The sequence below is a fragment of the Rhopilema esculentum genome, chromosome 12 (assembly GCF_057945365.1).
Source record: "Rhopilema esculentum isolate cy_ngs chromosome 12, ASM5794536v1, whole genome shotgun sequence".
NCBI lineage: Eukaryota > Metazoa > Cnidaria > Scyphozoa > Rhizostomeae > Rhizostomatidae > Rhopilema > Rhopilema esculentum.
Genome location: NC_142826.1, coordinates 8006406 through 8033941, shown reverse-complemented (window position 1 = coordinate 8033941; position 27536 = coordinate 8006406). Strand labels below are relative to the sequence as shown.

At 35.7% G+C, this 27536-nt stretch overlaps 4 protein-coding genes across 6 annotated transcripts in view; 2 read left to right on the top strand and 2 right to left on the bottom strand.

Moving 5' to 3' along the window:
* Positions 1-27536, top strand: part of LOC135681465 (transient receptor potential cation channel subfamily M member 7) — a 68897-nt gene that overhangs the window by 1009 nt on the left and 40352 nt on the right. For all 3 annotated transcript variants that reach the window (XM_065195960.2, XM_065195959.2, XM_089111912.1), the window contains exon 2: positions 2745-2814. The gene's annotated coding sequence lies outside the window, so the exon portion shown is untranslated. The remainder of the gene's footprint in view (positions 1-2744; positions 2815-27536) is intronic.
* LOC135681466 (malignant fibrous histiocytoma-amplified sequence 1 homolog) lies at positions 1424-22578 on the bottom strand. The gene is made up of 9 exons (XM_065195961.2): positions 20934-22578; positions 18786-18974; positions 18082-18431; positions 16967-17496; positions 15333-15540; positions 4035-4289; positions 3007-3199; positions 2574-2624; positions 1424-2181 (listed from the first exon to the last, which is right to left on the bottom strand). Exons 1-9 carry the CDS (start codon positions 22036-22038, stop codon positions 1913-1915), a joined length of 3150 nt encoding a protein of 1049 aa, XP_065052033.2. The 5' UTR covers positions 22039-22578; the 3' UTR covers positions 1424-1912.
* LOC148958741 (uncharacterized) lies at positions 5566-10921 on the top strand. Its single transcript, XM_089111915.1, has 6 exons — positions 5566-5990; positions 6325-6955; positions 7297-7500; positions 7788-8285; positions 8947-9210; positions 9519-10921. The coding sequence occupies exons 1-6, from the start codon at positions 5566-5568 to the stop codon at positions 10689-10691; spliced, it is 3195 nt and encodes a 1064-aa protein (XP_088968041.1). The 3' UTR covers positions 10692-10921.
* Positions 11067-14221, bottom strand: LOC148958740 (uncharacterized). The gene is made up of 2 exons (XM_089111916.1): positions 13575-14221; positions 11067-13135 (listed from the first exon to the last, which is right to left on the bottom strand). The coding sequence occupies exons 1-2, from the start codon at positions 14117-14119 to the stop codon at positions 11713-11715; spliced, it is 1968 nt and encodes a 655-aa protein (XP_088968042.1). The 5' UTR covers positions 14120-14221; the 3' UTR covers positions 11067-11712.

Below are 27536 nucleotides of genomic sequence, written 5' to 3'. Positions count from 1 at the left end.
CGGTCCCTGCAGAAATTCAGAGCATATCCTGGTTTTTTCCTGCCTACAATAAACACTGAGCATCTATTTTTAAGCGAAGAATTTTACTGAAATCATTTGTCGTTGCTGGAGCAAAGTAGCTTTTTGAAGCTTTGTCTCACTATGCGCTTACCTAACAGTCAGCTTAACTCAGTTTCTCAATGTTCAGGGTGTTTCTGCCCTTAAAAACTGTAAACAACAATTGTGATTTCAAGGCTGGCACCATTTGTTCAGCCAGTTTCTTTCCAGTCCACTATATTAACTTACCAGATGATAAAGCGAAGTGCGTTCATTCCTTTCCTCGACGTTTAAAGGCTCTTGCGCAACCGGCATGCTTGGCGGCAGCTGTCTTGAGAAATTGATTATGTTTCGTATTTTTATACAGTGCGATATTAGGCCAGTTTTGAAAATATAGCTGCAAAGCATGCCAGTTGCCAAAGAGCTTTTTATCGCAGATAAATATGGTGAAGTTATTGATATTGAGTTTACGACGATATAAAAGTAAAAACTTTATAAGGCATGCACTCATTTTTTTGATAAAAGAAACTGGCTATAAAAACGAGCACTGGACAGTCAGAAAAAATTGACAAAAAATTAAGTACTCGAAGCAAAAAAATTGAAAAACTATTAAATGGTGATAAAACGCAGAACAACGAAATTTTGTCAAATCCAAGAACATGATTGCCCTGTTGGCCTAGAACTTAAGACACAAGGGATAAAAATATACTTCCCACATCTAAATACAGCATCAGAGGGGAAGCGAATCTCTTGACGTGATAAAAAAGGTCGCAAACATTTCATAACATCATTTACGACATCATAATTAAGGAACTCTTAAGAAACAATGAATATTGAGGTTTCCAGAACATTAAGAAACTGGGGTCCTCAACATCGACCTTTGTTTCGTATAAAAAAATGAGTGCATATGCGAGACAATGAGTGAAGTTGACATGGAACGATATTTTGGGTCAAATCCTTTAAAAATTTATAATTCTATATCTTCATAAGTCACAATCACGAGCATTTGCATCATAAAGTTTTACAAGTTAATTAGAGTGGATGCTTAGGTCCAATTTACCGACCAAGTAGGCGAGTCATCCCTTTTTGCTAACAAGTATGAAAATTCAATATATATATATATATATAGTTGTATCAACATAGTGATATAAATAAGACATGATAACAAATGGTTTTTAAAATGAGTTTATTAACCAAAACGATAAACCTGTTAGCAGCAAATATCAGATCAGGTGTAAAAAGAATTTTTTGAAATAGTTATAAAGTCGGTACCTTTCTAATTTTTGTCAAAATTGGTCAAAAATGCATATTCATTATATCGTTTCCACGCGGGATTCACACTCTGGGTGTTAACTCTTAAGAAGAATGACGAATAAAACCACAATAGTTGCGATGAGTATAAAACGGCCAACAAATAATTACATCTTGATTCTTTAAATCTTTTCTGCTGTATATAGGCGGAAATAAAAACGATATTGGTAAAAACGATATTTTACAAGACGTCCTCGTGGTCCTTCTTCTCGGAAGCGGCAGCAATCAGATGACGAAAAATCTCAGCATTTAAACAATTTGGCATATTTAGGCATACTGTTGTTACATTTGATAAAATCAATTTTGAAAATGGAATATTTTACTCTGAGGCCCCTAGACCTCGAAGCCTTGGGGGTAATTTACACCTCTCCCCTTCCACCACCCCTAGGGGGTCATGGCTGTAGATACTTTCATCTCTGAGTAATAAAGCTTAATCAATTTACAACGTTGTTTTATTTAGTAAAGCTACAATTAGTTACAAAACCTAAAAAAATTGAACAACTAGTTGATTAAGTTTGTATACTTACTATATGCAATCAAATATTGTTTGTTTATCGAGATTGTTTTATTTAATTCCTGTTTCTAAAAAGGTTATGAGCTTTTGATCAGGATTTTCAAGCCTCTTGATTGCAGATAATAGATCTGAACGATTCGCTCCACCTCTATCACGCTTCCATTTGTGTAGAATCTTAACAGCTTGTTCGTAAACGGTATGATAATCCGCTTGAATAACTTGGACCTCGTTTTCACTCAAACCAAGAAGTTTGGCAAGTCTTGTGTGTGCAACACCAATCATTGAAGCAACATCTGATATCTCCAAATCGGTTAGCGGCTCTACGGAAACAAAGGACGAGTACAGGAAAACAATTAGGCACTTTGTGTGGGTCCTTTATCCATGATAAAAGTTTGCAATAAATATTATATGTTTTCAATAAATTAAAATGTGAGAATTAAAATGGCAGATACTGTACCAATCAGAAAATTAAAAAAAGGTGAAAGCAAACTTCCATACGTTGTTCAGCAAATGCTGTTTGCTGTCTCGTTTCTGTGTTATGACAATTTATAATAAACCAGCAGATAGTCAGAGGTTCCTGACAAAATTTCGTAATAAGAGCGAAACAGTAATACTGGACTTTGTCAATTGCTGACTGAAAGTAAAAACTCGTTAAGTAAAAAGCAAAACTTCTGAAGCAAAAAACAAAATCTCTGAAGTAAAATAAAGGTACCTGTCTTTCTTTGTCTAGAGTCTGGAGCATCAGCATCCACCTCTAGCAGATCTAAAATATTTACAAATCAAAACAATATTGTTAGCCTTTGAGTAAATAAAAGAATAATTGGTGATAGAGGAATACAGCAAATGATCTGATGGGAATAAAACTTTTCCCATTCGTTTTTAGGAAGACATACAAAAAGCAATAACTGAAAGAAAGTATGTCCTGGTCTACTAAAAGAAGGTCTGAATTGGAGGTAAGTCTACCGTTTAAAACTACTCCAAATATACTCGTATTGTAATACCATACATTTTATTATACATTTTGATATGCAATTTTTCTGATTTCCGCGCCATCTCGAAATATTGCAAAACAACAGGTGTTTTTGGATATTCATGTTCATGAAGACGGCATGGAATGTTATTTGTAAAACTAAATTTCAACTCACCTAGCGGGGGCTGAATCTGGATCGAATTCACAAATTCGTTACATTTGTGACATGCGATGCTTTCAGGGCAAGGTGCAGTCGTTTTGCGAAAGATGAAAGGTTTTGGTTTACTCTTGCGTACACAACATGGGCAGATACTGTACCAATTGTACAGAACCATGCCATTCCACTCACTAACCAGGGAATAGAGTTTCTGGTGAAAATAGAATAAATTATAAAATGGCATCTTTAAACTCGATGCGACCTACTACGGAAAGGATCATTACCTAATTTTACAATGACCATCTGGGATCTTTGAAGCAGTTTTCCAATAGACATGTCTATGCTATCTCGAACTTCTCTCTTATACTGACTCAAAGTTTTATCAATCCAATCATTTTTTATGGCTGTGTGTCATTGCATGAGTTTTGGGAATTTAGAAATAAGTATACACATGCAAATGCAAGAAATCGAGCGAGGGATCTGCTTTTTAACCCATAATCTAAAATTGAATTAACAGTATATAATCCTTAAGAGTATATCGCTTTTGAGCTAACTCTAGGTTGCTAGACTTACGTAGTTCTGAACTAGTTAAGACAATAAATGTCTTTAATTTTGAACAGTTGTGTGCAAATAGAACACTCGGACACTCCTTAGAGTATAAAAGTCTGATAATGACCAAAAAGGTGAGCAGAAATTCAAAGCCTGGCACGGATCAACCTGAAACGGAAGATGAAGAATGAAGCGCTTGGTTAGTTCATTGTTTTTGACCAATCAGAGATCGAGTTGAGCGGTGAAAGAGAAAGGGCCTCTTTTTGGCAAGATAAGTTAGATCCCATTCTTTCAATTTAGAGCGGCTCTAAAACACTTAAATGGAAAGGACTGAAGACCTTTTCTATTTTCGGCTTAAAGCAGGAATGTGACTGTTCATTTCATCCAGCTCTTCAATTCATCACGCGTAAAATTCATTAATGATTCAAGCCCTTATAATTACTATAGAATATCTCAAGTTAATTTTTTACACTACTAATATATAAAAAGGAAGCTACCTTTGTTATAAATAGCACAAGCTTCCAAACGTCCCTCACATAGCCATGTTTAGACTTGCCATGTAGAGTCACTGAGCTGTTCAATCTCCCGTTATTAATTTGACAACGGAACTTATAGTGTTGATGAATAATCAAAAATCCGCTCTTCCATGGAATGCAAAGACAGGCACAACTCTGAGCGGAGACTAAAAGCCGGTCTGAAACACTTGTAGGTAGCCGCCCAACACCAATGTCGACACGGGTGACAACGTCACTCTAAATAGAAAGGAGAAGAGCATTTCACTTCATTTTTAGTTAACTATACAAAGTAGAAGTACAATATTAGGTACAAAAAACTCTATCTAATCCGAACTCATATCTTCCGATCTTGTCCTAATTCGACCAACTGGTCGGTCCCCTCAGGAGAATAACCTTTCTAGTTTGACCTTTCTTTCAATTTAAAGAAATTAGCTGATTTTATAAGTATTTCTTTTTATTTAATCCTGTTAAATTTAACGTTAATGTAATTGTTGCTCTTATTTTTTAAGTCATTTTCTTTAATAAATTTGTTGAAATTGAAAGATCAAGTTCGCGAAATCTTGGTCTGCCTCGTGTACAAAAATTGTTTTTCTTTATTCAAAGTTAAATTGCAAACTGAGACAAAAAGGATAAATGCTATACATAGCTCATGTAGGAATTTCTGAGGCAGAGACAAGGATTCAGGTCTTGATTTGTTTAAACATTTGTCCTCAAAATAAACTATCATAATAAAAATAACTAATTGTTGGTCCTCGATTTTTGATCATAGCTATTCGAAGAGCAATCAATTTGCTTGATCAAGGAGAACGTGATCGAGCACAACACTCTTAAGTTTGTTTTCAAAGTAAAAGTTAATAAATCTGAAAAGTTCTAATAACTTTGATTTAATTTCATATCAGTACTAGCAAAGTAGATACTATTAAAGTATTGATGTATCTTACATCTTGCTCTGGGTTTCATGTATGCTGCTCATTTTTACTATCAAAGCTAGTAGTTCATACAACATGTAAGAATACTATGATATTTTTCAATGGTTAAAATTAATGTTTTAAATCAGGGGTGGTGCTAAAGGAAAAAGATGTAAGCCCATAACGCTTAATTCTTTAAAGCAAGCGATGAAAAATGTATGCATATGCCAGTAGAAAAGTACGAATAATAATAGCCAAATCCACACAGGTTTTGGGGCATGTTAACTTTCAATAAAATCGACGTAACAAGATTGGCTTTCTTTAAGTGTTTTTACTTGTCTAGAATGTCTAATGTAAAAAGAGAAATGAACTTTGTTTTTGCTAGCCTGCGCGCAGACCCAGTATTCTGAAGAAGAAAGGGTCTGCGCAACAACGACCAAAAGCTTGCTACACACTTTGTAAAATTAATTATGAGAGTTCTTAATTTATGCATAGATTATGTAATCCAACCCAGCCCAAATGTCAAAATCCGTGCGTTTCGCAATTACATAAATGGCGTCGCTGTCATCGATTGTGCCCGGTAATGTGTAAAAAGAATTTAGATTATGAATGGCGACGTTTGCGTTCTGTGTTTTGAGTTTTTGTCGAAACCAACAGATCGAAACTTTATCAACGGAAAGAACCAAGTGTTCAAAGAACTGAATGATCTTCCGTTTGTTGTGAATCGCGCATCTCCTTACATATGCAAGCGCTGTTTGACAGTGGTAAAGAAACGAAGAGGGTTGATAAATAAAGTTAAAGAAATAAACGAAAGCTTAAAAGCATTGTATCACACAAAGTGTAGCGATACTGGTCTTACCGTTAAAACAAAACAAGTACCAGTTCATACATCTGCCAAGAAATTGAAATTCTCCGAGGACGATTTTGTAACCAGGCAAGATGATAAAGAATATTCCCATGCAGAGTATCTTTCACAATGGCCAGATAATCCAGCCCTTCATCAAAGTGAGGTGGAACGTATATTAAGCAGGTATGTGTAATAATACTGCCAGTTTTATTGATTAAACAAGCCAGATGATATGTCCAGTCAGAGGAGTTCTATCAGGCGACTTGCCCATTCTAAAAGGTTAGGCCTTTCAAATGAAAAAATACCTCCTCTCGGGGGCAAAGCATCTTTGTGGTTTAAAACAACAAAACTTTATACTGATTGCACTATTTGTTAAAACTCTTTCCAAAAATCCAATTTCCTGGATTGATCCATGAATCAGAAAGTTGCTTGAAAGCACAAAACAGCATTGCATAAAAGTATTCTTTACTGTCATACATGTTCCTGCTTTTGATTGTTTCTTGGTTTTTCTATTTAGCCCCTCCAACGAAGACAAACAATTGCAATATCAGCAATATGCTACATCAACACCAGCAAAAAAGGTACCTTACTGTAATCAAGAAATCCCATTATCACCAGTCAGCAATGGTAAAAAGGAGAAGAGGATGCCAGTTGAATGTCCAGTGACAGTTTCAATTGAGTGGGCTGCCAGGGTAAAGAAAAAAGTATTGCCTGAAGAGCTCAGTTCCCTTGGAAAAATGCTTTGCCGTGGACGCAAAAAACAAATAGCCAGAGCAGCCTGGCACTGTAATGAGATAAGATCACATCTCTATGTGGAAGTTGCAAAGCAGATCCATAAAGAGTGTGTTGCAATGTGTGTCAGAGGAACAGAGAAGGAGACAAAAAGGAGAAAAGATAGCTGTCTTCGCAAAACTGACAAGGAGAGTATTCTTGATTTCAAATTTGATAATTTGATTGGAGAGTTGAAAGAAAGGGCACCATTACTGCTTTTGGTTCTTAAAACTGCAGCTTTGCGGGTGAATGATGTGGATGAAAAATGGATCCCAGCAGTTTGTATTGCAGCGGCCACTTGCCTTCGCAATAGATCAAGAAATATGATTGCCCTACAACTGATCATTGCTCTTATCAATTGTCATTCAGGATTTATGGTAAATATTATCCATTTATAGAGTATGAATAAATGAAATAATGTATGCATGTATCGATCTCCACATCAATTGCATTAGGTTTGCACAGTCAGGAAAGGTTATGAAAAGGTTCAAAGGGTTTCAAAGCTTTAATTTTTTTTACATGCCACAGTGCACCAGTTCATATAACTGCAAAGTGAACATTTTTGAAATGTCATGTTCATTGAATAAAACCAATAAAACAAAATGTTGTTAGTACTTTTAATTTAAAATTCCAAAGAAGGAATTTTTAGAAGAATATTTTTGAAATAACTTTTTATTATACTTGTTATTAATTATGGCACAAAATTTATTTTTTGCAGGCTAGAATGGCTCGCATGCAGGCTTTGCGTTTAATGCCATCACATACATATTTTTACAAAAAGCTTAATGATTTTGGAAAAGACCATAATCAACATATTCTTGATATGGTAGACAAGGAAGGGAAAAGGAGAACTGCTGTTGCAAAATTAAAGATGCCTGTTGATGATGGAAAAGACATTTCTGCCTTGAAAAATAAACTGAAGGTTAGTAATTTTTAACAAATTGTTGACGGCAAAAAGGAGCATTTACTATCATAGAATAGACCAATAGTTTTATTCAAAATTAATACAATCAAACCTTTTTTCAGTCAAGACTTTGCATCTCACAAGTTGTGAATCTTCAATAAAAAACTGAAATTATTCAGAAGGATTTCTGTTTCATCACTTTCTTTAAAGATTTAGCCTCATTTTTCAGAGTGTCATAATATTCTTTCTCAAGAGAAATATTTAAATTTTTATACAGTTGGTTATTTCTTCTTCCTCTTTTGGAGGGATCTGAGACTCCTGAGCAAGACAAAGGAAGCAAGAACACAGCAACCAGGATGATAAGCTCCTCCAATGGTCCTGGAATTGCTAAAGACACTGCAGAAGCATCAATCTCTTGGGCTGATATTAAAGCATTTGCAAAGTTCCCCCCTGATAAAGGAAGGAAGCTCATTCTTGACAACATTGACATCCATCAAGAAACTCACGATATGACTGAAGAGTATCAGAACCCAGATGCACATTACTGCAGTCTAATTTCTACAGAAAATCGGGTCTCTGGAAATCATCTTGAAAATGATATGCAACTTTGTATACTTGACGAGTTGGAAAATGGAACATTTTGCCCCAACTATTGGGAACACAAAAAGCAGCGACAGAACTATATTCAACTGGTTGCCAGAGCTATTGCTGAAAACGTACCTTGTTTGGAAGGCTTGAAAGATGTTGCTGTGAAACATATTCCGCATCAGTATTCAGAAGAAATGAAGCAGCCAACAGACACTGTGAGTTTAGAATTTCTTTCAAAGGTTAATTTGTTTCTTTCAATATTGTTTAAAAAACCTTGCTATCTATTATAGTACAGTCTAAACACGAGAATTAAAATAAAAAGAATAATTTCTATTATCTTAAGAATGTTTGAGCCAAATAAAAGAAGAATGAATTTGTTCCAAACATGAGTTCTTAGGCAACCATAATCTGTGAAAGACATTTACAGTACAAAATAACAATAACAGCAAGTAAATGCACATAGAACCTTTCTGAAAATGTCCAATTTCATAACAAAAGTTCTCAATGAAAATAGGTATTTAGTTTTTTTGCTTATACAAGGAATTTGCAGGTAGACCAGAGCACATTTTGGGGTAGGGGCTGTAGAAAAATTGCCAAACATTTATGGTTTTCTAACATTATCCTTGATGCTAAAATCTAAGTATATACCAAACTTAAGCAAAAGGTGAGGGGGCTATAGCCTTCTGCAGCCACCCTCTGGTTCTGGTGTGCCATTCATGGATTGACCAATCAACAGTGACATTTATTTCTGACAATAAAAAATCTGATTAAGGTAGATTCTGTAGTTACATTCTATTTTTATTCATGTTTCCCTTTGATATCATGTTTTAAAATTTTTGCCTGAGAGGGAAACTTGGATCCACATTTTTCTTGTAGACTTTTATTGGTATTATCTATGAAAATGAAAATGATGCAAATGGCATGCAGAAGATTTTAAACAGCCTCCAGGAGTATGTTCCAAAATTTGAGGAAAATGGAAAAATCCAACATTCAGAGCAAGGCATTGTAGGAGACCAGTTAACGGTTGAAAGAGGAGTACATGGTCTGTTTGAAGTTTCAAATGGGTTCAATGCCACAGAAAGACATGAAGGAATACACTTTGAAATTGCAGATTTTCATGGTGGCATGAAATTTCTTGAGGTATATTTTAATTTTATATAAAATGTGCTGCATTTTCCTTGCAAAAATTGATACATGGAAAGTAAAAATTAAATTATTTACCAATTTTAATGCTCTGGAGTCTCGAGTAATGTTCAGTCTACAGGTGTACAGGCTTGGTGAACCTTTAGCACCACCAGATTCACCAGGAAATGGTTTTCCAGACTTATTGATGAGAATGATTGAGGCATATGATAAAAGTTGTTAGGGAAATGATGATGTGGCCAAGCATTATGATCAAGATACTTCAGCCAAAAACTATGCATAACAAACAATTTTTCTTATTTCAGCTCATCTTCAGTAACTTCTACCACCCAACTGCCTCTCATGACAAGTGTACACTTTACAGTGACCGTAACCTCATTAATAGAAGAAATGTGCCAAAAGATGTTTCCAAAAATGTGAGTGCCTGCAAGAAATTTTTCATTCTTACACTGGAGGCAAGAGTTGTTGCAGCTGCTATGTCGGAACTTGGAATCATTGATATTGATGAGATCCCAAACCCAGACACACTACCGGAAAATATTAACACGTTTTCCAAGCAACAAAAGGTAGAATGGTTGAATGCATTAGCTACTAAAGTGGTTGATAAATATGTCTTGAATGAAAAAAATGTTCAAGCAGTCCTTGACAAAATGAGCAATGGCAATGTAGAGTCAGAAAGGCAAGTTGGTGATAGGTATTTGTGTAGGTTTCCTACCTGTCAAAAGTCCTTCCGCTTTGATGGGAAAAGGCGCCGTGCCCATGAAATGACACACAGAGGGTTGACATCAATTACTAATAAAACTCCCAGCAGTATAAAAGATGATGTGTTTAATTACCAGTCTTCTTTCATGGAGGTTGGTCTTCTTCTGAAGAATTTTTATGATGCAGTCTCAGAAGGTGATGGTATGAGAGTCATCAGATGCTGGAAATTTATGCTCCCGTATTTGAAAGAAGATGGAGCAGGTAGTAGAAAATATGCTCTTGAGGCATTTTATCTCCTTGCTCAGGTTCACAGCCTTCTCACTCCACAAGCTGCTCATAGATTGATTTGGAATAGGTTTTTCAAGTCTAAACCTGGCTCTGGTGGAAATATTCCTTTAGACTTAGCACTTGAACACTATAATAGACTGATCAAGGTTTTGATAAGAAATCTTGGACCAAATGGGTTGAACAGAAATGCAATTGATAGGTACTGCAAGTCACTCCCATTGAACAAGGAACTATTGGAAAATTTTGACAGCATGTGTAGTGTCACAAGAAGGTCAGGAAAACATTTCAGTCGATCTGCAAATGAAGATCTTCGAAGAATTGTCAATGAGCTTGTTCAAGAGAAGGCATTGCAGTGTTTGGATGGGAGAAGCTATACCCATTTCTATGGAATAAAAGACAGTCTTCTGGCAAACTTTGATGCTACTGCATTCTATAAGTGGATAAAAGACCACAAAAGAAAAATATTGTTTAAAAAGTGTGCACGATAAAATGACCAATTTAGCTGGATCATAGGGCTCCTGCCCTTAATTAAACTTTATCTAGTAGGACTAAAGTACTGTAATACTAATACTTACTGTAATTGGAACTTCCTTTGTTTGTCACAACTCAATCAATTGCATTATGTTTGATCCTACCAATTGTGTTTTTAGGTAACAGTGTTTTAGTTCACTTGGAATTTCCTAAAATTATTTTGCTTCAAGTCAAAGTGATACTTTCACACTGCGTCTAATTGACATGTTATTCTGAGGTTGAGGTTTAATCTCATATAGTTCTATGGTTAGAATTTCTGAATTGTCTTAAACCTTTCTGCAATTTTAGTGTCAGAGTGTTTATCTTCAAATAAAGAATTCAAGAATAACATTAACAATCATAATTTCTAAAATCCTGACAAAAATTATTTCAAAGTGCAAAATCTTTAGGCAGAGTGCAAAATGTTGCAAAAAATTGAAGTAAAAGTAGAAATTGGCTCCTTTTTGGCATTGATAATTGGGATTGAGCTACCATAGTATGAAACCTGGGCCCTGTGTATGATATTCTGTGGTATTAATTTCTATACAGTATCATGTTAACATTTCTGATGTCATAACTACACACAAACATTTTTCAAAAGTTTGCTTTTTCTTCTAAAAACAAGTCAAACAATGTCCAAATGGAAACAAATATATTTTCAAATATCGTGATGGATTCAACTCTCAAATTCATTTTACATGTTTTTATTTTCAAATAATATTTTAACTTGAATATGTAATATTGTAGATGTGGCCTTAAAAGGAACCCGATATAAAATGTTGTCAAAGAACTAGCGGTATAAACTCTTGTACAAATCTTATAAATCATAATCAGTAATTTGAGAAGGTGGTTTGAGTTTGATCAACATTATTTTAAAACAATATTTTGCTTGGTTGCAATATTGTTTTACATTTTCAGGCACTTATTAGATTGCTCTCTATGGCTATTTTAAGGTGCCCTCTAGGCACTCAGACTTCAATAGCATACCAAATTTTCAAATTATGTAGCTAAATTATTGTTTTTGCCAGTTGGGCAACCTGTGATTTCATTGATGATATCACTAACATTTCTTACATCATTTTCTTCACTTTCATTTTTGCTGTCCTCTTTAGTCATTACCGAAATTCCTTCAAACCGAGACTCATCAAACAACTCTGCCCTTGAACTGTCATCCCGTATTTCCTCCCAATCCTCATGTAAAACATCCATGTCTTCAAAATCTTCCTCTGACAGCAACAATGGCCAGTCTTGGTTTCCCATATCGTCAAAAACCTCACTCAATGCTAGATACACATTTTTAACATGCGAATTTCTCCAAAGCTCAATGCTACCAATAACATCTTCTATAGTGAAGAGATGCTCACACTTGCTCATCACTTGGTTTATGTGGTGGTAATCAAATTCATGCAGTATGACAGTTGTTCCAACTGGCAGGAATTCTTTTGTGCTATTTGGCAGCAGAGTGCTTCTGTAGGCCAAAAGTTTCTCATATAGAAGAGATCTTTCAGCTTCAGAGACATGGCGTGTAGGTGGCTGTACAGACATATGATTATCCAAACTAACCTGGAATGGCAAAATTTTTACTTCCGTATGTTGTAAGCAATCACAAATTTTGCTACACAGATCACAACACATGCAACCCTCTGGCTTTTGAACATTGGAAGCTGATGGGAAAAACTTTGCTACCATGTTTCTGCGACAGGTTTTGGTTTCCAAAACCTCTTTTATTTGTGTATCGCAATGAGCAGATAACATTCCATTGAAGAGAATGTAGCAAAAACACTGTAGTCCATCTCTTCCCAATCGGCCTGTTTCCTGGACAAGACTTTCAACTGTATTTGGTGGTCCAAAATGGATACTGCGGTGAACATCTTTGCAGTCAATACCCATCCCAAATGCTATTGTACAAATTAAAACTCTGAGAACACTTTTTTCATGTGTCATCTCCTTCACAACATGATTCTTGACAGAATCTGGACTTCCAGCATGGAACATTTGGACTAAGCATTGATCACTGGTTGCATGTTCTTTTGCATAGATTCTTTTTCCAAGCAAAGCAGTAAACAAGCGGTATAATATGGCACACTGTTTTCTTGTCTGGCAAAATATTATGCACCTATCAGTTTTCTCTCCACTTGTCTTTAGCTCTTCAATCAAAGATCCAAACACAGACTCAAGGGGTGTTTCTTTATTCAGATATCCAAACCAGTAACTGATGTTGCCCCTAACAGGTGGTTTTTCAATGGCATAAGTGTTAAATGCATTCAAATTGAGCATGTCATAGACTGCACTTTTGGTAGATCTTGTTGCTGTGGCAGTAAAAATTGCAAAACGAGTTGAAGAATGCAATAGTGACTTTAGCTCAGCTAGATTTGCATACCATTTTCTAAATGGGGCTGCTTTTTGAGAAGCTGATCTCCCCCTGCAATATAAAGTATATGTATTATGCAAAGTACACCAGTTATAAAACATGTCATTAAAATGCAGTAAACAATACTGTTACGTACATCAACTATTTTTCTGACTGCACAACATTAAATATGATCAACATTTATTTACTCTCAAACAACAGAATAAGTCCAGTAGGTATATTGAAAAGATTTTAATTGGGGACATGCCATGAACATATGATACATGTTGAATGTACCATTTTTTTTATTTAATTGACCCATTTATTTGTTCTTTATACCAAAATCATGGAAATTAACTCCTCCCCTTACATATGTAATGTCGCTGCCGCTCTAAAGGGATACTGTGGGGAAAAAAATGAGTAAGTAAGCATTTGCTTAAAAGTAATAATACAGTCAACTCAGCTTATACTTCTAGTCCCTCTGCTTATATTCTGAAATTTTGTTTCTTACCAATGGACAAGGCAGTGAGCTTCGTCAATCACCACTGCAACACAATCTTCTCGGAATGTTTGTGAGCTTGCCAGGATCCTCCAACGCTTGTTCCCAAGGAATGCTTCGGGCGTTGTATAGATAAGGGAATATACTCCTCCTTCCTCGATGTTTCTCAAAGTTTCTGTATCTTGGCCATCGTATATCGCAGCTGCAGAAATCCCAAATGACTTGTTTATGTGCTGAACCTGATCAATCATAAGCGAAAGCAATGGGGATATAACAAGAACAACACTTGTGCCAACCAACTCTTCATTTAGGACATCAGCTACGACAGGAATGGCTTGATAAATAAGGGACTTTCCATACCCAGTGTGAGCACTAAAGAACAAATCTTTACCGTTAAAAAAATTGCGAAGGGCATCCTCTTGGTCTCTGTAAAAGTGATCAACGTTTAAGAAAGTGCAAGCTGTTGCAATCGCTTCTGAAAACTTCGAATCGTCCAACTTCAATCCACATTTGTTGGCCGCCATGACTGTTGTGTCGGGGAAGAAAACAATTAGCATAAATTAATTACCAATGATTGCATAAATTATTTTCCCTGAAACGCGGAATGGCACGGTAGCAAGCTTTTGGTCGTTGTTGCGCAGACCCTTTCTTCTTCAGAATACTGGGTCTGCGCGCAGGCTATGTTTTTGCTTGCTTAAATTAAATTAGTAGCTGAAAATCATGCCCGAATTTCTGGAAATTTGGTATAACAGACGCTGATGATACCAGATGATGTATTTTGAAAGCTAATCTTCGTTTTTTGTTAGTAGTGCAGAACAGAAATTTTATAGTATATATGTATATCACAAGATATGTTCCGTAAAAAGAGAGTAACATAAATTTAATGTTCACTTTAAAATAAAGAAATGGCGGTTTCACGCTAAAAATTTCCTGGCAAACAGCAACAATTTCCTGAAATGAATTTGTGTTAAAAATTTCCTGGCAGCGCCGCTGCCGGACATTTTCCAGCCCTGCAAGGATTGTTGAAAACTCGTACAAATCAAGCATTTTTTAATTGGAACATTTTGACAGGCAACCAGAGAGTTCGAATTACACAGAGTTGACTGTAAATTGAATAAAATCTCTAATCCTATTTCAAAATTTATCAAAACAGGCAACAGAAAGAGTACCAAATCATTGTTCTAAAGTTTGGCTCCCCTAAATAAAAATACCATGAGATGCACTTTACACAAAAGTTATTTTTTTTATCAACTCAGATCTGTTGATCTACACTCTATACCGAAAATATTTCACAGGTTTATATAAGTACAATCTAGTTTTTGCAGGGTAAACATGACGCAGTAGATCAGCGCAAATGTATTCGATTTTGCCATTGGCATGATAAGTATACTGATTTCAATACAAACGGAGAAAAGATCAAAGTTGGACAACATAACTAGTACAAAAAATATCTAGCAGCAAAAACAAAAGCACAAATTTCCAGAAACAGCGATTTTCAACCTAAAAAATTCCGCAACAAATACGAGACAAACTGAACCCATGGCAGCAAATAACATTGTGAATATTGCCTATCACTCGAAGCCGTAGAAATTAAAATGTATGCAACGGATTTGTACTAAGAAGAGGTAGGTGGCCAAATGGGCTTAGCTGGACTGCATAAAAGGAAGTAAGTTAATCACTATGGGTGTCATTTCTTATGTATGTAGTCAATTTCAAGTAGGGCATCAGTGTGATGACACCGTAAACAAATTCAAAGGCACATGAACTTACATTCTCTTCAATGTCATGCTTCATCCACAAGTCTTTAGCATCTTTTGGTTCCTCTTCAGCGACAAACCAAGGAATAAAATATGTTATATCATCTGAGGAAATACTCTCCTTAAGTTGACAAATAATACCAAAATGTTGAAACACACCAACAACTTTCGATAAAAAGTCACTGTCTTCAACACCTTTTACTTTTGGAAGCCAGATGCATCTAAAAACAGGAAGATATTGAAAATTGGCAAAGAACGAAATATTTACATTTAAATGCACAAAGCGAATTTCTGAAGCCAGGATAAAAGCTAGCAGGCAATATTTCCTTTGGATGTTCTATTAACATAAGTTGACAATAATGCCCTTTTCTTTTTTATCATGCAAACCCCATCTATTATGAGACAAAATTTAGGAACGAAGTCCTTATAAATGATGTTGTGAAGGATTGGATAAATAACAGAGCTCGCTGAATGGTCAAAGCAAGGCTTGAAATGGAAACAAGGACACATATGCGCCAAGGAAACTGTCTATAATTTATTCGCCCGTCGATTTTTGTGCGTATTTAGATGGCCCAAGCGAACCTTGACTGCCAAAGTCTTCCACTCACTAGCATCCGTTATCAGCAGATTCTACCATCCAAACCTGCTGATGGCTTTAGCGTTTTGAGCAATTGAAATTATACCATCTCAATGCAATTTTCAGTGTTATTGATACACAAAACGTTTAATGGTTTCACTTAAGTCTAAAATATACGGCATTCGATTTATTCTTGGTGTATTAATATTCCTTGCAAGTTGAAATTTGTTTTTAATAATAGGCTAAATAGCATACCTCTCACCAACTGTGGCTTACTTAATACTTCTAGTAACTTTTCAAAACAAGCTAGAGAGGGTCAAAAAAATATACATACGCTTTGCTTAATGATATTTTCATCATAATACGCTTTGCTTGGAACTAATGTTAGGAGACTTGCCTATTGCAGTTGAATCCCGTTAGGTCGGACCGTCAAGAGGGATAAGAAAGGGGTCTCACTTAGTGAATGTCTAACTCATCCGGGGTAAGACCTGAATATGTTAGGAAGTTCCAACGGGAAATTAAAATCAGTCCGACCTAGCGTAAGTTATCCGGGGCAATTTAACTGGATTCAATTGAACCTTGAAATCCTTTTAGCGCTCTCTAATAAAGCCCTTATATCGCACGCAGATCATACAGTTGAACTATGGTTCATTTCGTGTGAATCTGTGAAAACAATCTTTGTGACCCCAAAACTGGCACTGTTCGATATGCAAATGACCAAATTGGGGTGTAGTCTTTAAAACTCTAAACTGAAAAGCCAGTAAATCTCTAAACTTCACAAAAAGCCCCCTCCTCTATCAAGCCCCCAATAAGTGAGAGCCTTCATGATAATGCTTTTATGGTATTCGCTAATCAAAATGATGATAGTACATACAAGTTTACTTTGTCTGAAATGCAGTCTTTTACAAAGTTAATATGTGCGAATTCATAGAGGCACCGCTCTGACGTCATGAAGCTTCCAAGTTCCAATGAGTTAGCATAATGCCACCATATGAATGATACAAACATATGACGGAAAATGACAATGACAATGTCAATTCATAATTGAAGGAATTATGACTCGTTCTTACCTCAAAAGAGTTTGTGATAAAAGACCCTTTTCCAAAAACAGCTCCTTGTCCTGTTGGAAGAGATCATTGGAAATACGAACTTCCTTTTGGATTTCGTTATTGTAGTTCAGTGTCGTCGAGTGATCAATTCTGAATAACATTTGAAGCAACTCAACCAACCATTCTGGGTTAAGAAATACCAGATGCTTGGCTAGCCTTACTTTCTGGAAGTAGCAAATTAGACCAATATCATTGAAATAGCTAAGGGCCAAATAAAAGGAACTCTCAGTAAGGTTACATGACTCAGCACAGGTTTCCAACAATGTCTTCACTGGCATAAAATTGGTTGCTCCATGTTTAAGCGATAAAACCTTTTCTTCCAAGGATAGCCAGTTTTCTGGAACATCTTTCGAAACAATTGGACATAGTACCTTGTTTTCTGCAATGCGCTCTATTTCTTTACGCAGAATAGCGACACCATCAAGGTCTTTTTTACAACAAACAGGTACCAATGCCATCTTTTCATCGTCAAAATTTTGAGTTTCGTGGTCCTGTAAGAAAAAGGGAAACATTGCCATATCGATAAAACAGAAAGGGGGTACAGGGGGGATGACTCTTGGCTAAACTTTAGACAGGGGGCCTGCCACGAGCGCATTCAAAGTGGTACCGTTGGCTAGACTAATTTTACGAAAATTGTCCTCTTAGCTAGACCAATCTTTGCAAAAAAGGATACCCTTGGAAAGAGTAATATTGAAATAAAAAGGATAGACTTATGATGAAAGACGATACATTTTGCTAGATTCATTTCAAAGTCATTCGAGTTTGAAGATATCTCTAAATTGTTGGTTGAACTTTGTAAATCTAAAGGTCGATTTATTTCATTCACTAGTTCTTATCAACAAAAATGGGTTGGCATGATGAAATTTAAACTTTTAAAGGCCGATCATTAGGCCCTTGGCTGGATACTGCTAAAAGACTAGAATAGTGCATTTGGCAGACTTGTATGAACTATTAAACTATAAATGTTGATAGTAATTGGACGGTACAACTCAAATTTTTGAAATGAAACTGAATTTTGAATTGCAATTTAGAAATTTTTGATTGGTTAGTTATAAGTAACAAACGAAAAACCATACCTCTAATGTAGAAATGAGAAGCAAGGACAGTTTTGGCCTTGTTCGCTTAAGATGACTGAGCTTTTCCAACTTTTCTTTCCGATTTTCATTAAACCTGATCAACTTCATTTCATTCTCTAACACCTGGATTCTCTCCGTCTCTTCATTCCTAAGCTTTTGCAATAAACTCTCACATCTTGCCATATAGTCAATGCCTTTTCTTTTGCAAATGTCAAGATGTGTCGGAACAATAAGAATTGTAGCTCCTGGCACCTGACTTATTACTAGATTAATCCAGTCACCAACCATTGTATTGTGATTTGATTCATCTTTGTACTCTGACAAATCCACACAGAGAATAAAAAGGACTCCTGTGAAATAATTTTTAGAATGCTGGTTATTAAATAATAATTATAATTAGAAATCAATGTATGGGCAAAGAAGTTGAGCCTAACCTATACAAAACAACAATTTTTGGAGAATAAGCACTGAACATTATTAGAGTGGCAAACTTTAACAAATTAAACTTGAAATGAATGGCTTAATATTTCTGCAATTAAAAAAACACAAGTTTAAACAAAATTGCTTTTGTTTGAAGTTTCCTAGGTCATTCAATGCCTTTCAAAACTTCTTGTTCATCCATCTTTATTGTGACTTGGAAATGTTTTGCTTACCAAAAAGAAGAGGGCCTGGGCCCAGTGGATGACTGTAATGAGGATACTTACCCTGTGCAAAGAAAAACTGGTGTGTCAACAAATACTGCCTTTGCCCTGCACAGTCCACAAGGAGAACTTCTATAGGATCTTCAAGAGGTTTCAGCTTCCAGGTATAATAGTCAAGACCCACAGTACGATCATCAGGCTGAATGTTCCCATCCTGACCATAAACAAGCGCATGAACAAGACTTGTTTTCCCTTGAAACAAAGAGGAAAAATAGTTCATGCTTTGATATTTCTAATTGGTGTTAATTGGCATCCCTATTGACAAAAAGCCAATTTTATATTGGCTGTTAAAAAGAACATTCCTTTAGTGATTAATTACAAATTTATAATCACTAAGCTTTGTTTCTGGAAGTCAAATAGTGAACTATAAGAAATAGAACTAAAGGAATGAGATGTAAAACTTCAATAATTCAATTGGCTGGTGACTTTATCATTTATCTGTCAGATCTATGAATTATACTTGCCAGTGACAGTTTTTCAAATAATTCTATAACATTAAGGTTAAGTTAATATATTGCCTAATAAATTTGACTTAAATTAACAGTGAATGTACAGTGGCTATAATCTGCAGATGGCAGTGGCCACAGTTGTGAGCACTGAAACATGCTGTATCACCATTCTGCAGCTGTATTTGAGGAAATTTATTTGTTTCCCCACCAGGGACCAGATATCATGGGACACCAAAGGCGATCCAACTCTTCAAAGTGGTGCCAAAATCCCACTGAAAACAAATGTGAACAAAAGGGAACAGACATAGCTGTACTCCAAAGAGGCGCATATTTTGATGTCGAGTCGTCTTTTTCTCGTCTCTTTCGTTCCTCCTCCACATTTCTGTGCCACTCCACCTTCTCGGCAACCCTTGGTGCCACAGAATCCACTAACTACTACAGAGAATTTTTGTGTTCATATTTAATTGTTAAATGTGCTTCTAAATTATGCAAACCGTCTTTATGCCACAGTTAAGTCAAATGCCAAATAGATAAACTATTGGCCACACTCATATATACTGATAAAAATAAGCTTATGAATATTTTCTGAAATCAACATTGGACCTAAATTTACATATGTTGTAGATATTTCAGGTGCAGTTTCCAGTCATCTCTAGGAAGTTATACTTTCAAAATTTTTCAAAAGACATAGTGGCGGCTTTCACTAAACACCTTTACAAAATTGACATTAAGGCATAGTGATAAAGGAAATTTTTCAAAAAATTTCCTTGGATCTTTTTCGTTTCTAAATCCATGTTATAAAGGCCATCTAAGAACCTCATATTTGTAAAATATTTCTTGTCCCGGACCATGGTGGCGACTTTAATTAAACCTCTGAACAATCTCAACATCTGGGCGGCATAATGATAAGAAAATTTTAGGATCTTCCTTTCAATCTAAACTGATACTGAAAATATTTTAGATGCAGTTTCCTGCAGTCCCTAATATAACACCATAGAATGGAAAAAGAAATATTTTTTTCTATTCTGTGGTTAAACCTTCAAAAATTTATGATTATGGCCTTCACAAAACCCCAATACAATCTTAACACTGCCCCCCCCCCACTTTCAATCATGTTTTACAACCCTGATAGAGTTGCACAGTAGGCATAAACTCTCTAGCGGATGCCAAATAAGATTGCAGTGTCAATTTTGACCCACCATGCCATAGGTATTTGATTTGATTTTTTCCTGAGCCAACTTTCCCCACAGTGATTGGGGCTCATACTGGTATTTTTTTACTACCCACTAAAGCAAGGGGCAAGTTTTCCATGTAGCAAAAACATATGGAAAATTAAACAAACTATGACCTGCAGAAAAGTAATGTAGCCAGTTGCAGGGCTTATGGTCACAAAAACAGCCTCTTCTTCGTGACCTGCATTTTACATGAAATGCTGACCTGCAGATTATAGCTGCCAGTAAATTTACTGAAATATTGCATCCTGGAATAACTACAACTGGGAAAGCATTCTTTTTTGTCAGGAAGGTCAAGTTTAGAAACAGTGCCTTTCTTAAAAGTGGCTTTGACACTACTATAATATATTTTTGCAAGAGATGAAGAAACTTTTTCCGTAGAATAACATGATTGGGAAACAAAATTAGTGTGGTGAATTGAAGACAGTGGCATTAAAATATTTACTGAAATTTCATGACTGTTAATTTACCTGCAAATGATTCGCCAATTAGAACAGCTTTGAGCCTCCTACATAGCTTTCCTTTGGAATCATGAAGTGCTTCAAAGAAATCTTTAATTGAATTTTTACCATTTGCACAAATTTCAGCTGGAGGATGATGAAGAGGATTCCCTGCTAGTAGCAAGGCATCATCATGTACATCAAGTTTACACAGTTCTTTTGGTAGGGCAGTTATTCTGTTGTCACATAAGTTCAATTTCTTTAGTTGATAAAGTTCACCAATACTTGCAGGTAGAGAAGTGAGTCTGTTTCCCCTGAGTTCCAGATGTGTCATATTGCACATCTTACCAATTTGAAATGGCAAGCTTTTAATTTCATTAAAGGAGAGATACAATTTGTGTAATGACTTCAAATTCAAAATTGATTCTGGAAGCTCTGATAATATATTATTTGACATAACTAATTTCTCTAGATTTTTAAGTTTGTCTATGTCTTCGGGTAAATTTGAAATACAATTGTTTGATAGATCAAGTGTCTCTAGGCACTCTAGGACAAGAACTTCATTTGGAAACTGACTCAACTTGTTAGAACTAAACTCTAGAAACCGTAATATCGGACTGAGCTTGTTGCTCACGCTGGATATCCCACAGTTTTGCAGAATTAGTGTTTGCAACTTTTGTAGAGGTTCAATATTTTCCAATAACCCAGTGGAAACATTATCATCATTGTCAAAGTGTAAGTATTCAAGGTTTTGAAACTTCCCCAAAATTTCAATAAACTGTTCACAATCGTAGGAGATCTTTTCAAAACTCTGAGGAGATCTTCTGTCTTCTAATTCGTCGTCTTCTTCAGCCACTCCATTCGGCCTTATTTTAAGCCGTACCAAAGATGTCTTGTTTTGTAAATGTTTTGTAAGCAAACCAATGTCCTTTATATGGATTTTAATTTCACTGACACTTCCTTTCGCCAAGGTAGCCACATTATAATCCCTGTCAACATCATTTGTTGTGAAATCCAGTTTAACATCTTCATTTGTATTGGTAGGTTCATGTTCGTTAGGTTCCGTTGATCGATGGCCTCTTGTAAAACTTCGTCTGATATGACTGATGGCTCTGCTTGCCAAATTAGAATCCATCTGTCGGATACAGCCTCTGAGATTGCTCTTTTCGAAAGAATATGTCTCAACACCGTACTCCAAGAAAGTAGAAGATTCCTTTGCGAAGCGACTTCACTTGACAAGGAAATGATAGACAATTCGACTTACGGCCTCGTTTTGAAAAAATCTTCAAATTCTTGTGTACAAAATTTTTAACCTCAGATTCAGAACTAGACGATCGGCTAAACATTGTTGCTGGATCCGTTTTAAAACAGATCAACCATTATTTTCTGGAATTTCGACGTGACCTAAAACACCGCAGCAAGCACCGCGACTGTAAATGCTTGGAATTTGCGAATGACGGCTTATTTTTCCAATATTAACATCAATTCATAAATTCAAGTGCAATGTAAGGCCATCCACCAAATTTCATATAGATATTCGAAAGAGAAGTGAACGGAATCAATCCTTGCTTGTACCAAATTTATAAGGGTTCAGTATGGAGCTAGTTCCTTTTTGCCACTATTAAAAATGGCGGAAGTAAACAAATTTGCCTCACAGTGTACCTGTGAGTTAGACATGTAGCGCCTTCGGCGCTTCTATATCATTGATATGAGGGTTCTCTTCCGGAAAAGAGGCAGAAATGGAAAAGAGACTAACTTCAAACCTAATTCGCAGCTTTTTTACATAAAAATAAACTGTTAAACAAAAATTAACAGGCATGCTGGAGCACATTTTGAAGTGAAGGTACTTAGACGAGTTGGCAAACTCTTATCGTAGTTTGGAAGCGGTTTGCGTAGTAGAGCCCTGGCCCTGGAAAATTTTCCCTTTTTTACTACATAGTAACTTAAAAAACACACGAATACAAGTTTGTAAAATACATTCATCATTTGAAAAGTAGCATAGCGGGCACGAGCAGTAACAAAAATATATTCATCGCCATAACGAACACAAGTCATTGATGTACCTTATTAAGGGTTAATAAAATGTCTATTATGCATTTGGAATTCAAAATTAGGTTTTATGGAAGTACAGTGCGTATAAAGTCATTTTCACTGAATTTTCAAAAGTTTCTTCGATTATTTTCGTTTAAGTCAGTAAATCGAGTTGCAACCTACACTAAGTTAAGGTTGTCTAGCCCGAGTTTGTGTATGTTTATACACAGATGTTATTGCAGGGCCGGCGAAAGGTATTTGAAAGTGGAGGGGCCAAGTATCAAAGTCTTGAAAGGGCTTAGGTTAGGCCACCATCACGGTTAGCGGCAAGAAACATTTTAGAATTATTTTAACATAGGGATGGCCAAACCCGTGTCTAAAATGGATTTTGACTAAAGGAAAATCCGAGGCAATATTTCTAAGCATTTTATCATAAGCATGTTCCATTGTCTCGTCTTTTGTTATATTGACTTAGAAAAGGAAAGCTAACGAAACTCTTTTTTAGATTTTAAAAGTACCCAAAATAAGAAGGAGGCGAAAATCAATGAAACAAGGTTTGAAAAACATGGAATATCAACAGAAGAACTGTCAGCTAAAATAGAAGGTTAAGCAATTTGTACACTTGGAATATTGTTTTGTAACATCTGATCTTAAGTATTCTGGAAAATATTAACCTAGATCGAAAACTCTACGCTAGGAAATATAAATATACCCAGTTGTGGATCGAAATAGGCCACCGAATAAATATCAACAAACAAATTTGGATTTTAAAAATTTAGATTGCGCTGGTCAAAAAGAGTTTTAATAAGATATTTTCTTGATGTTACTAGAACAAAACTGCCTATTCTTTTTTCCCATGTCCTTAAAAATTTTCATTTCATCAGTCTCTTTCCCTTCAGCAGTGATTTTTATCTTTTTGTAATGTTTTTGAGAAATTTTTTGGTAACAAATAGTGGTAATAGAAACTTTAACGAAAACGAAACTCCGTCAATTTGTGCTGGCACCAAGTTATTCTTGATAAGGTTTCTTAATCTATTTCCTAAACCAAGCTGTTACTCGCTGTACGTTATTTCTTCGATCTAATTCCCATATTCAATTTTACATGCCTTCTATGGTAAAGAATACTAGACACAGTTACTTGCAAAATGATATACTACATTTTTTCCACTTTTGCATAAAGTTTCCCTTTAGCTCTGCAGAAAAGATAGGAGGCCATGCCCCCCCCTGGCCGCCCGGATTCGCTGGCCATGTATAGCCCTGTATTCAGGGGCGTAACTTGCAGACATCGTAGATTGGTGCCCTGCAGACATCGTAGCAAAGGTTTGTCTATAGGTTACTAGTGAAAGCTTTACCAGTGTAAATTTGTCTTTACCAAGAACAAACTTCTAACAATAAAAACAAACTAACTTTTACGTGAGCGTAAATTAAATGTCAAATTTGATTTTCCTTTGTAATAAAGCTTGTATTTCATGGCATATCAAGTTTAGTGAGGTAGGAGGTTGGGTCCGACGTGAAGAAAATTTGACCTTGTAAAAGGTCTAAAAAGCATCTCCCAGACTAAAATTTAGCAAAATACAATACTGCTAAAAAACTGATTATTGTTTAATGGAAAAATAGGGAGGGGGGATGGTATGCTAAAACTCTAGTGATGGACGTTGTAAACGGAAACAAAGGGTAACCTTTCTTTTCAGATTGCAGATAGTTGTGAATGACAGAGCAAAGTTGTTTTGATTGGAAAAATTTTATTTTCTGAACAGAAATGTGCAGTTTCTTATCTCGAGAATGCTATGTTTACACTTCCAAAATGAAAACATTGCAATCACACAGAAAATGTTTTACTGAAATAATGCAAATAAAAGAAAAATAATAAAAAATATACGTGAATAAGTTAGCAATTAGATCAAACAAAATCGGCATCTTAAACTTTTATTCTCTTTTTATTTCATACACTGTTAAAAAGTTATAAAAAAAATAATAAATTTTTTTTATCTTGACCAAAGTGACTTTAGCCCTCTACTCCCCCATTGGCGCCGTACCTGTCATGAAAATAATTTACAACTTAAATCAATTTGCGTGGACTCAACCTTGCCCTCATAAACTTATGCATCAATCATTGCATCCATTGGCTATGACTTTTGGTAAGGAATGCTTTCGCTTTTTCGGAGCTCTTCCTGACATACCTGTTTCGTTCTCTAAAATGCAATGTCAGGAAGGGAGGTTTATAACAAATATAATATTTCCATTTCAAAATTCGTAAACGGCCCTTTACGAACTTCAGAGGTGGCGTTTCTGCGTGGTAATAAAGCTCTTCTTGGCGCCCTGCGATATCTTCGATTGCCCTGCGAAATCGGCTATTTTTAAGATTAGAGGGGTGTCACACCCCCCCCCCCACTCCCCGGTATTTTCGCCCCTGCCTGTATTGAACCCTTCTTGACCTCATCTTTGAACGAAGCCACGTTTTCATTATTTTTGCTGTGGAAAACGACCTTACCCCAGTGGCACTTGTTGCAGGATTTACACGCATCATAAGCTTGACCACTGCCACTCAGGGGCGTCGTGGCCAATGAATTTTAGAGTGGGCCAGGAAGGAAAATTTTGCGACAAAATTTATTTGTATTATTCAAATAAAAAAGAAGCATTTCATGTAAGTGTAGGGGGGGGGGTCATTTATTAAGACTTTCTAGGTTGTTTCGACTAAAAAAAATTTTTTCGAAAAATTTCAACCTTTTTTGAACTTTTTTGCAGGTCCGGGGTCAAGAAATTTTTCAAAAATGACTAAGTCCTTATCTTCAAAATAAGAGCCTAAAATTCACCGAAACTACCCAAAATGTTGTTCGGAACGTGTATTAAGAGTTTCTTGGTTGTTTCGAGTAAAAAAAATTTTTTGAAAAACTTTAAGTTTTTTGAACATTTTTGCAGGTCCGGGGTCATGAAATTTTTCAAAAATGGCTAAGTCCTTATTTTCAAGATAAGAGCCTAAATTCATTGGACGTATATTTGGATGAAAAAATTATGGAAGAAATGCTTTTGCTGACACCCAGCCTCATCTTAATACAAAGTTATGCCAACTTATCATTTAATGAAAATAAGATCTTTGATGAAGTCATAATGAAAATACTGATGTCGGCAAATCATGCTTAAATATACATCAATCGAAAGCTTGCAACGAGAAGAATCAAATTATGTAAATTGCGTCAAAAAATAACACTCCAGTAAAGAGCTAGCAACGATTCTGTCTGATTTTTTACCCTTAAATGACGTCATCTGTACCGTGACATCTAGGCATTTTCAAAAAAGTCACCTGGCAGATTATGAAAGCCTGGACTCCCTACTACAAGAGTCCGTTGAGAAAGTAAACATTAGCTTGAATGTCAGATTGTCAGGCTATATGTCCTGTCTACATGGCTTCTGTTTGTATTTACTCACTAAAATTTTTGTTTTGCAAAGGCTTACTTTTATCTTGACGGATTTCACAAATTGTTGCAAACTGCAAACCTTTTTCGCATTTTGCGATTCATTCATGGAATATTAATTTTATTGTGTTTTTGTAGGAACAACAAAGTAGAAAGTAAAACATATGGTCCTTTAAGTATACACCCAAAACTCGAGTTCTTTATCAGGAACATTTATAAAGTTTAGATAACTTCACTGAAGCTTTTCTTTTCAACGCTTGGGGCTTGTTCAAATGGACCGAGCTTGTCCGGTTAGGCATTCTGCGCTCCTCTTTTCCAAGCTTAAAATTCTGTAACTTTGATACGCATTTTTCTTTACAACTTCTGAAACCGTGAACGTTTTATGGCAGAAACCGTGAAAATATTAATCGCTACTTTTCTCTCATTCTTCTCCTCGCTCAGTTTGCGCCCCAGGGGAGTCACTCAAACTTTTTATATCTTGTTCTTGAACACATAAGCGACCGTTGTCCGTTGGGTATGAGAATTCAGTCCATTTCCTAAAGTAATTAGTTTAAACACATCTGTTCCTTTATTCTGTCTCTTTTTTGATATTGTTATGTTTTAGTTCAACCCATAAGTCTAAAAAAGGCGCATGGTTAAATCAGGTACCCAAAAGTATCAGATCACAAGGAATGTTCTTACCTATAATTATCAGATGGACCCCATGTATTTAAAAAGGTTCAAGTGACCCCCCTTGGGTCTGTGCGCAGGCTAGTTAGTAAAGCCTAGCCTACTCCAAAATGATGTGGAGGGAGTATGAAACTTGAGTTTTGGGGTATTGTTATAATCTGTAGAGAGAAGAAGAACGAACCATAACAAATTACTGCAATAAGTGCACTACAAGCAAAATATGCACTCCAGATTTTGCAGACAGATGATGCTTATCAAAGCACTAATCAGAATCAAAGAAAAAATCTGTACTATGATACCAAAATTATTAAACAATTAGCTGATCATCACTCTTACATAAAATAGTAAATTATATGTTTCTTGTCCTTTGTTGTATTCAGTAGCATAAAGAAAAAATATATCACACTGAAACTTGGAAGTGGAATGTTAACCCTAAAACAACCTTTTTTAATAGCAACTTATCCAGTTTTAAAAATTCCAGATGTTGAAGTTCCATTTAAATTGTTTGTATGGATGCCAA

Bases quoted from the DNA above. Each gene is read 5' to 3' on its own strand.
- LOC148958741 (XM_089111915.1), top strand. From the start codon at position 5,566: ATGAATGGCGACGTTTGCGTTCTGTGTTTTGAGTTTTTGTCGAAACCA. The intron at 7,501-7,787 runs GTTAGTAATTTT...CCTCTTTTGGAG, and splicing joins CCTTGAAAAATAAACTGAAG to GGATCTGAGACTCCTGAGCA. The intron at 8,286-8,946 runs GTGAGTTTAGAA...TTTTTCTTGTAG, and splicing joins TGAAGCAGCCAACAGACACT to ACTTTTATTGGTATTATCTA.
- LOC148958740 (XM_089111916.1), bottom strand. From the start codon at position 14,119: ATGCTAATTGTTTTCTTCCCCGACACAACAGTCATGGCGGCCAACAAA. The intron at 13,136-13,574 runs GTAAGAAACAAA...TTTATATTGCAG, and splicing joins GCTCACTGCCTTGTCCATTG to GGGGAGATCAGCTTCTCAAA.
- LOC135681466 (XM_065195961.2), bottom strand. From the start codon at position 22,038: ATGGATTCTAATTTGGCAAGCAGAGCCATCAGTCATATCAGACGAAGT. The intron at 18,975-20,933 runs GTAAATTAACAG...CTTTGTTTCAAG, and splicing joins AATTGGCGAATCATTTGCAG to GGAAAACAAGTCTTGTTCAT. The intron at 17,497-18,081 runs GTATGGTTTTTC...TTTTTCTTACAG, and splicing joins TTCTCATTTCTACATTAGAG to GACCACGAAACTCAAAATTT.